The 10,830-nt window shown below is 43.0% G+C and overlaps 1 protein-coding gene across 1 annotated transcript; it reads right to left on the bottom strand.

The window, feature by feature from the left end:
* Positions 1-3,052: 3,052 nt before the first annotated feature.
* LOC311225857 (aquaporin-4-like) lies at positions 3,053-9,655 on the bottom strand (the record flags this gene model as incomplete). The annotated part of the gene is made up of 4 exons (XM_084311249.1): positions 9,257-9,655; positions 8,424-8,588; positions 8,222-8,302; positions 3,053-3,346 (listed from the first exon to the last, which is right to left on the bottom strand). Exons 1-4 carry the CDS (start codon positions 9,641-9,643, stop codon positions 3,053-3,055), a joined length of 927 nt encoding a protein of 308 aa, XP_084167375.1. The 5' UTR covers positions 9,644-9,655.
* Between the last annotated feature and the right edge of the window lie 1,175 nt (positions 9,656-10,830).

The following is a 10,830-nucleotide window of genomic DNA, read 5'->3' as shown; positions in this document are numbered from 1 at the left end:
AAAGGCATTTGTGACTTAACTACTAAAATCTTCAATTAAATCCACTCACAATCCATTAATAATATAATTTTTATATTACATTTTTATTATTGTTACTATTACTGTATTATAATTTAATAAATTAAATAGTAAAATATGGAGCAACTCTTCCTCCTTCTCACACGTTAGTAATGCAATACAAAGGACTTGCAAATGAACACTACCGGTACTTTTATCTAGGGGAATTTTATTTTACAAGAACAAGAACAAATACATACATATACACACACACATTACGTACATATATACATACAAACGTATAACTTAACATAAACATGTATACAGTATGTACCCTCCTCCCATCCATGATCCACCCAAAGGGACCAAACTTCACATACAATTATTTTCTGTTTGTCATATTGCTGTGCGCACAGTAAAAAGAGGAAAGCCACACAACATCATTTCAGTCTATGTTAATTTGCCCGGCTGTGATATGAAGCGAGCAAAGCCTAATGGTACATATACAGCTGTGATATGAAGTGTAGTGGTTCATATACAGCTGTGATATGAAGCTAGAAAAGCATAGTGGTACATATACAGCTGTGATATGAAGTGTAGTGGTTCATATACAGCTGTGATATGAAGCGAGCAAAGCGTAGTGGTACATATACAGCCGGGAACCAGCAAATCTTAAGTACAACTTTTAACACACTAAGTAAGTATAACTTAAGTGGTTTCAATTTAACAAAACGTTCTTAATAAAACAGATCCTATCTATCTATCTTTTCAGGCTTCTGTTCTCTCCCTCACAATGTTTTATCTTAAATAGTCATCTGTCCTTTCTTTTTGTCATTATATACAGGCAAATACATTTGATTAAATGAAAATACACTAGTTAGAAATGTAGACACATTTTGGCTGTGGCTGGTAAGTCTGTCAATGCTATTTAGCCACTTTTGGCAGGTAGTCAACCTGTGTCTAATTTCTTCAAACGACTTTGACAGTAAATCATTTAAAATGGCCTATGTAGTTTACACATCCCTGCCAAAATTCAGGCAACATGGAGTCAAAGTATGATTTGACCATTGTCTGATATACTGTAAACGACATCTGAGATCAGTCTCAGTAACTGAATTGAGTCAAAGAACCCTAGTCCGTTTTACATTTTCAGATGAAAAATGTTTTCAAACCCAATTATCAAAAGAAATAAAGTGTTGTGTACATTCATAATTAAATACTTTAGAGGTTGAGTACTTTCAGGCAAGTTTCACATTCAGACTCCAACGTAAAATTTGCCTGCACATGCACATGGGCTGTCCAAAATAGAATTCAAAACAGATTGAAAAGGTTTTGTGTTCTTTGTCAGAAGATTGTACACTACTCCTACTGTACAAATGGGACTCTCATCTTGCGCACTAAGGAAGGAGAAACAGTGGTATTCATAGTATTCTAATGACATCTCGTGTCCACCAATATGGCGCATTGCCACCACTCACTAGCCATGGTTGTCATTTAATCATAATCACCTGTTATTTGATTACAATCGCCTGTTGTGAATCCAGCATAGCTATGATGATTATAATGACTCAAAACCTATAGGAATTTGAATAAAGACAGGCACTGTGTTTTAAGTGTGATTCCAAAATAAGATAAGGCATTTGAGTGGCTTAGCTAACAGTACAGTACAGTGCATTCATTCCTAGATGTGTCTTTTAGTGGGTTTAACATGTCTCTCAGGGGAAGTCAATGCGGCTATGTGTTAATGGAAAAATGGTGAGTAGGTAGAGTCATGTTTCTCCTCACATTATCCCCTAAAATCTATATTTAAATAAGAGGGTACATGTACATAGACATACACACTACCAGACATATATTGTCTAATACTCCTACTATTTTAAAGGGATGGTTTTTACATTAAGTGGTATGAAATACTTGTAGTGGAGGAGTTGGACATGGCTTCCCAGAAAGAAACTGTTACTGTGGTGCTAAACAAAAAAAAACATATAATATTTTTTTTTATAAAACATCAAAGGATGTACGGCAACACAAGGACAGTGTCTCAGTTTCACCATTTTATTCATGCTCTGATGAAGGCCGACTAGGCACACATGTCCAGAAATGGCCAAAACAAATCGATGAAACTGAGGCACTGTCCCTGTCCTTTTCTTCACAGTTGGTGGGTGCTTGGTATGAAATACGTGTCAGTGTTGTAATCGATGCATTCGCTTACTTCCCAAGTACCACGGTCAGAGTTTTAACCATCCACGACAGAAAGCAAGTCCTGGAACATTTCTTCTGAACTAGTCGCAGTACATGTGCAGTTATGCACTGGGGATAGTTCCAAGACATCATGTCGGTTTGCAAGCATTTTCTGTTGTGGACATGTTTTTTCCCTCCAACATGTTTCGAGACCCAGTCTGCCGCCTGTATGAAGCTTCCAGGTCTAAATATACCACTTATCTGAGGAAATATACATCAACCAATATTTCAAACGTTAGCTTGTTAACAATGCAACACATTGCTGATGATTCTGACATCCAAGGTAATAAATAACCTGTTTAAATGACAGGTCAAAAACGAGGAGATGGCTGATCCCATTCAACTCAATGTTGGGCGAACTGAAGGTTTCCACACTTGGCACCAATGTGCATTAACGCGCGACACAGTGACGTAATGACCCTTCCTTCTTTTATAGTTTCCTTGGTTTACTCTGAACCCGGCCAGAACTGTGACCACGGGACTCTGTAAATAAGGTAATGGTTATGCATCGATTATATTGCTAGTATTTTATATCACTTAATGTAAAGAAAATCCAAACTATCCCTTTCATTTGGATAAGAGGACATTTAGTAATATTCGATCAGGGCATTTGCTGCGTTTTTATTTGTGTGATACTTATTCCTTCACTTTTTAGGACATTAGTAGGTCTACAGAGGGGCCAGGAGTCAGTCACAGTCTTTCCACAGGCGTCTCACAGCAGGTCTGTCTCTTTCAGAGTGGGGTACGGCTCGTGGGACGGCGCAGCGATGGTCTCCTCTCCTCCTCCTCCTCCTCCCACGCCGCACCTCGCTAGTCATACGGAGGACAGCACATCCCCCGACGACGCCCCACTCTCCTTCTCCTTCTCCTTCTCCCTTTGCTTCCACTCGGCATGCTCCACTTCCATCACGGTGAAGGGCCCCTCCATGGCCGGCTGGCCGTGGTCGACCGTCATCCGTCGGTTCAGCACCTCGCGGTACATGGTGGAGGAGAAGGGCTTGGCGAGGGCCTGTGCGTAGCGCCGCTTCAGGTCGGCGTCGGGGCAGAACAGATACTCGTACAGCGCCGCTGCCAGGACCCCACCCAGCAGCGGACCCACCCAGTACACCTGATGTAGAAACAGCCAGATACACACAGACAGACAGACAGTGAGTGCTCCATAGACAATGAGTTACAGTGTTTCTCTCTGTGTATTATTTGGTTGGTGGTTGATGGGCCCATTTTCCGGATCTCGCCTCACAAACCAAATTAGGTTTATATTCAGTTATTTCTAAACAGATAAACCAGGATTTAATACCTCATTTGGATGTAAGAGCTCACACAAACATTCTGTGGCAGCCAAAAAGTCAGTGTTCCTATTATTATCTCCATGTATCTGTCTTATTATTTATGTATTACATTTTCACATACAGTAGGATGTTCGATTTATGTCTATCTGATTTCTGGAGAAAAAAGGATTATATTATATAATAGTCTAAGTCTATAGTATACTAAAGTAAACGTAGTGTGTGACAGACTGTATCAGAGTAATTATAGGCAACGCCTCAAATGAAGTACTCAGGATTGCTATTGATATTTTAGTTTAGTCTCTTTTAGCCCCAGGGTGCAGTCTGTATGGAGAAAGGCATTGAAGAGGTGGGTATCCATGAATGATTCCCTAGTCATACCAGAGTCTGTCTGAAGAAAAGTCAGTCCACTCCGCCACCATTTTAATAACGGGGACTAACAAGACCAGACCCCTATCTCTTTGAATGGAAAGTCATCCATATCTAGGAATCTGTCATACATATCACAATTTTGTGATAGAAAAATGCCATAGTCCTTAATTAATTAAAAGTCTGTGATTCATTCAAAACATCTTTAAAACTCACATTTCACCTCAAAATGCAGTGAATTATGTTACGCAATACGTTTAATTATTTTCTCCGAATATGTTCGCTTTGTTGGCGCCACCATCTTCTAGTGTCATGGATTTCCCCATTTGAAATTCATCACTCCGTCCCCTCATTATATAGGCCGTCTCTGGTAAATAACAAGTCAAAATGTCACTCAGGCAGGTCCCCTGGGGTCTCCCAGACACTCTAACGACACCACCTACAATGTCCAGACACTCTAACGACACCACCTACAATGTCCAGACACTCTAACGACACCACCTACAATGTCCAGACATTCTAACGACACTAACGACACCACCTACAATGTCCAGACACTCTAACGACACTCTAACGACACCACCTACAATGTCCAGACACTCTAACGACACTCTAACGACACCACCTACAATGTCCAGACACTCTAACGACACCACCTACAATGTCCAGACACTCTAACGACACCACCTACAATGTCCAGACACTCTAACGACACTCTAACAACACCACCTACAATTGTCCAGACACTCTAACGACACTCTAACCCACAGAGACACTCGACCCTGTCTGCTAGGTTGGTGGTCTAATGTTAGTACAGTAAGCGATGCCAGGGATGTTGAGGTTTTAATTTAGAAGTCCGGGCGGGCAGGTCAACGAGGAGTGAAAGGTGACATCTTGTGCTCTTCCTCTCTGACAAAGACATATCATCTATGTGTAGAGCGTATGCGTGAGTTGGTATCGTTTTACCGTGTTTATGCCTATCGTTTATTGTGTAATGTGGGCAATGTTGTCCTCTTAAAGGATGTTTAACTTGTGTGTCTAACATGTGCGTATGGTTTCCTGACATCATACCCTTTCTAATGCTTCAGCCCCTGCTGGGAGACCCTGTAGATGTTACTGCTGACTTTGGCCATAACCCGCCAGGCCAGGGAACCCTTTTTTTTTTTTATCCACTTTTTCTCCTCCTTTTTCTGTGATTTTTCCTCCCATCCCAATTTTCCTCTCGTGCCAATTCTCCCTCCCCTGTCCTGATCGTTGCTCGCTGGCCGGTCGTAGGGAGAATAGAAGCCCATCACATGTCCCCTCCGATACATGTGGAGGCAACCAGTCACTTCTTTTCACCTGCCAGTGCGGACTCTCATTGGCGAGGTGTAATGTGTGGGAGGCTCACACTGCCCCCGCCATCTTCTGTCTTTGCTGTGCAGGCGCCCTGACCGACCTGTAGGAGTCGCTGTTTACAACTACCAGATTACCACCCATCAACTTCCCTCCCGCTGACTCTGCCAATTGAGTCAGTATGACGGCCGGCCCAAGCCGGGGGCAACGCTGACAGCCGGATTCGAGACCGGTGTCTCTTGTGTTGGTGACGAGCGCAATGTCCGCTGCGCCACCCAGGCCAGGGAACCCTTTAGAACCTAAAGTATTCTATACATTTAAGCAATGATACACGAGAACCAGTGGAATATCAGAAATATTGCCACGGCTGTGAAGCTCGAGTGGCGTAGGCATCACAGAGTGGCAATATTCCTGATATTCCACTGGTTCGAGAGTATTATTGCTTTTCTACAGCAAGTTGCACCGTCGGGAAAAATATAGGATGAATACAGACAATTCTAGGGTATTTTACATCGATTTCAGTGAACTTGGCGTAGAAAAATAGTTCCTAAAGATGTATTTTTGCTATGGTATTTCAAATGGAGTAGGCCATCAACCAGCTTGGCAAAGCAAACGAATGACGTATTAGTCTAATTTAATGTACCTGTTAACTATAAACGAGTGGAAAGATATAGAAGACGGGCCTACATCTAACGGTATTCATAAAAACAGCATTATTAGATGTACCAATCCAACGAAAGATGAGCTGGAGCTGGAGAAAAGCCGCAATTAATCCTTCAACACCACCAAGTCAACGGCCTGGGCAATGAACTGGAACTGTCCGAGGTGCTGATGACTTTTTCCGACTCCCGCTTGCATTAGACGCCTCTATAACAGTTATCTATCCACTCGTTTATAGTTAACGGGTACGTTAAATCAAACGTAACGTTGTCATGTTGACAGTTTCCATTTGACGAATGGCAGTTTAAACTTTGTACAACATTCTAAAGCCAGCGCAGTGGTATATTCATGGGGATTTAACCGTGAGTGTATCATGAATATATTCACATCTTAGAACGCTCTTGACCAATCACAATGCGTGGTCGGACCTACCTGTTGTATAACAGATATTATGTTCTATACATCAGATATTATGTACTGTACATCAGATATGTACTATACATCAGATATTATGTACTATACATCAGATATGTACTATACATCAGATAGTATGTACTATACACCAGATATACATTAGGGGTGTGAATCTTCTATTCTTGGGGTCACGATTTGATTCAAAATCGATTCTCAATTCATCGTGATTATTTAGGCAAGTCAATAGATTAGATTCCAGATTGCTATTAACATGAGAATGACAACGTTGAAAAGACTGATGAGGCTGGATCTCTTTCTATTTTCACTCCCCTACCCAACACATACTGTACAGACTGTGTTTCCTTTTTTTTCTTTTTTTTTTTTTTTATAAAAGACACTCCAAGTTCATTCAGTAAAAGCCGTCCTTGGCACAGACTCCTAGGTTGTGTTTGTTGTGCCAGCCATTCAGACATGCTACACACAACAATGAGCCAAGAAGCTGCCCTCAAAGGTTCCGACTGGCAGATTATCAATGTTTGGCTTGGCTGCTACCACTCAATCACCTGTTTGACAAACTGTTTGGTATGGTTCAACATAATTAAAAAAAAAAAAAGAGCAGAGGGTTTATGGCCTACATCCTGTTTACTGCACATCCACAAGCTGAACCCAACTGGTCTGAAGGGCAAGAGCTACACAGACAGGACCTGTCATAAGATTGTCCCACAATTATTGGACAGTTGTGTCTGCAAAGGCATTTTAACTCCATTTAGACTCCATTGCCTACACCCCAGGCTCTGTTACCCATACTGTACGATTTTGAACTAATACTATTATAACTTAGATTGTCTGGAGGTACATGTATATTAGTTAGATTGTCTGGAGGTACATGTGTATTAGTTAGATTGTCTGGAGGTATATGTATATTAGTTAGATTGTCTGGATGGCCCTTCTAAGGTGTCTCTCCTCCACATTGCCTGTGGTGCATTTTTTCCTATTGCTAGGTTTTAGTGAGTCTTTCCTTACCTTCGCATGGGGTATGTCTGGGAGTGTTGCATTAATAAAAAAAAATTGGACTTTACGGTGTTTTTGTTTTGTTCTTGATTTATTGTGATGTTTCTTCTTGACTTGTTTAAAGAAGACGTGTCCGGCCCATGGGGACATTAACGTGTGTTGTCAAGCCTTACAAATACATTTTATTTGATTTGATTTAGATTGTCTGGAGGTACATGTATATTAGTTAGATTGTGTGGACGTACATGTATATTAGTTAGATTGTGTGGACGTACATGTATATTAGTTAGATTGTCTGGAGGTACATGTATATTAGTTCGATTGTCTGGACGTACATGTACAGGTATATTAGTTAGATTGTCTGGACGTACATGTATATTAGTTAGATTGTGTGGACGTACATGTATATTAGTTAGATTGTCTGGACGTACATGTATATTAGTTAGATTGTGTGGACGTACAGGTATATTAGTTAGATTGTCTGGACGTACATGTATATTAGTTAGATTGTGTGGACGTACAGGTATATTAGTTAGATTGTGTGGACGTACATGTATATTAGTTAGATTGTCTGGAGGTACATGTATATTAGTTATATTGTGTGGACGTACAGGTATATTAGTTAGATTGTGTGGACGTACATGTATATTAGTTAGATTGTCTGGAGGTACATGTATATTAGTTATATTGTGTGGACGTACAGGTATATTAGTTAGATTGTCTGGACGTACATGTATATTAGTTAGATTGTCTGGAGGTATATGTATATTAGTTAGATTGTCTGGAGGTGCGCAGGCCTCAGAATGTCTTACTACGCCACTGTGTGTGTGTGTGTGTGTGTGTGTGTGTGTGTGTGTGTGTGTGTGTGTTTGTTTGTTTGTTTGATGGAGTGAAGGTCCTTCTCTCACCCAGTGGTTCTCCCAGCTCCAGGTCACCAAGGCTGGACCGAAGGAGCGCGCTGGGTTCATGCTGGCTCCAGTGTAGGGGATCTACCCAACAGTAACACAAGAAACACAACACCCAACATCAGGCACACAATGGTCCACATAGCAGACACATGTGGCGTGTTCCTTTAAGTGTACAATTCTAAAGCGTCACGCTGATACTCACAGCAAACAGGTGTCCGATGCAGACGGAGAGTCCGATAGCCAGGCCGGAGGAGCCCTTCAGGTCACTGCGTCTGGGGTCACACGTGGCAAACACGGTGAAGACGAGCTCGAAGGTGATGAAGAGTTCTACCACCAGGGCGTGGCCCACAGAGATACTGCTGTTCACCTGCGGAGATTAACAGTAATCAACCGGTTCATTGATTGATCGATTCAAGGAGTCCGATTTGGAGGAATGGATCCACAGTATTAAGTAGAACAAATTATCCCCCCCCCCCCCCTAAAGGTTTAGATTTTTTTGTTGTTGCAATAAACACATACAAAAATAATATAATTATTTTGGAAAACAATAACAAAAAAAAGAATAAATAGAAGAAGAAGTAGAAGAAAAAAGTAGAAGAAGAAAATCAATTAGAACCCACTGAGAGGCAATTCGACCGATAGGTGAATACACTCTAAATACACTGTAAAAAAGAAGACTGTAAAAAAGCTGTAAATGTCTGGCAGCCAAATACTTACTGTCAAATTACAGTAAAATCAAATACATTTACAGATTACAACCTTTATTTAATGGTTAATATTTTGATAAAAGGAAATTTACTGTATTTTTATGGCATTTACACTTAAAGTAGAAAAACTAAAGTATACAGTGAATTTCCCATGAATTATTATTATTTGTTTTTTTACAGTGTAGCCAGATTAGTTGAAAATGCGGATTTGGACCCAGAGGCGATCTCAGATGAATGGGATTTTGCCATCGACCCGTTGAATCTCAACCTGGTTTTTCCTCCCCCTCTTACCACCCATATTCCCCACAACTCCACCGCCTCTCCTCACCGTCGTGACTCCCATGCCGCCCCTGACGGAGGCGGGCGTGACCCCATACAGCACCGCGGCCCCGGCGACGGCGCCCAGACACTGTGCCAGCAGGTAGAAGACGGCCTTGGAGACGCTCAGCTTGCGGGTCACCACCATGGCGGCGGTGACGGCGGGGTTGATGTGCGCACCGCTGACGTGACCGAAGCACTGCACCAGGGTGGCGATGCTCAGGCCAAAACACAGCGCGATGAGCACCAGGTCCTGCGGGGGCGGACGCTCCTCCTCGCCGGCCGCCCAGTGGATGGTGGAGCCGACGCTGAGCAGGACGAAGAGGAACATGGCGAGGAACTCCGCCGCCACGCAGCGCCAGAAGTCCTGGGTCCAGATGCCTTTGAACGCGGCCATGGCTTGCTCTCTGGTGCAGCAGGCGGAGAACAGCAGGCCGCAGGGCTTCACGCAGCTGGGGCACACAAACCGGGACCAGCACGATCTGCACACACAGAGAGGAGCAGGGGAGGTTAGGGTTATTTATCAGGGTAAATTCCTTGAGCATGGATGCTCTTTTTCAGCAATGCCCTGCTTCACATTCACACAGTACCACACATTCACACCTGGGAGCTGCCCAGTAAAACCACAGTCTGATACTGTTGACCACTAGGAGCTGCCCAGTACAACCACCGTCTGACACTGTTGACCACTAGGAGCTGCCCAGTACAACCACCGTCTGACACTGTTGACCACTAGGAGCTGCCCAGTACAACCACCGTCTGACACTGTTGACCACTAGGAGCTGCCCAGTACAACCACCGTCTGACACTGTTGACCACTAGGAGCTGCCCAGTACAAGCTCAGTCTGACACTGTTGACCACTAGGAGCTGCCCAGTACAACCACCGTCTGACACTGTTGACCACTAGGAGCTGCCCAGTACAACCACCGTCTGACACTGTTGACCACTAGGAGCTGCCCAGTACAACCATCTGACCCTGTTGACCACTAGGAGCTGCCCAGTACAACCATCTGACCCTGTTGACCACTAGGAGCTGCCCAGTACAACCACCGTCTGACACTGTTGACCACTAGGAGCTGCCCAGTACAACCATCTGACCCTGTTGACCAAAATCATGACATAAGAGGAGACAACAAACCACATAATGGCTTGCTTAAAGCAATCAATAAGGCTGAGGTATAGCTGAGCAATATAAATGTCAGCACGTCCGCAATCTTTCAAAACATGAAAATACATTGGTTTGCGTCTATAATTAGCACTTAATTGATATAATTTCAATAGAAAATAAAATACTATTAACACCAGCCAAACATGCCACTTTTTGACCCTGAGGGAAAAGGGCAGGTGCTCAAGCACCCCTTTTTGGGACCTATGTGCACATGGCCATGCTCTAAGCATCTGGTCTCAGTAGACTCCGAGACCCGGGCTTGCTTGTGGTTGGTGATTGTGGTGTTTCTTTGCATGTTTGAACCAGACCATGTGATCTCTCTTCCACAGGCCGCAGCGCAGCGCGCAACAATTATCGTACGGTGAACCCAGATCGTGCGCAATTTCAATGGACATTTCTTCCATCCATGCGAATG

This window comes from Notolepis coatsorum, assembly GCF_963971535.1.
Source record: "Notolepis coatsorum genome assembly, chromosome: 3".
In the NCBI taxonomy this organism is placed as follows: Eukaryota; Metazoa; Chordata; class Actinopteri; order Aulopiformes; family Paralepididae; genus Notolepis; species Notolepis coatsorum.
The sequence above is the reverse complement of the archived record's forward strand: the minus strand, read 5'-3'. Positions and strand labels throughout refer to the sequence as shown.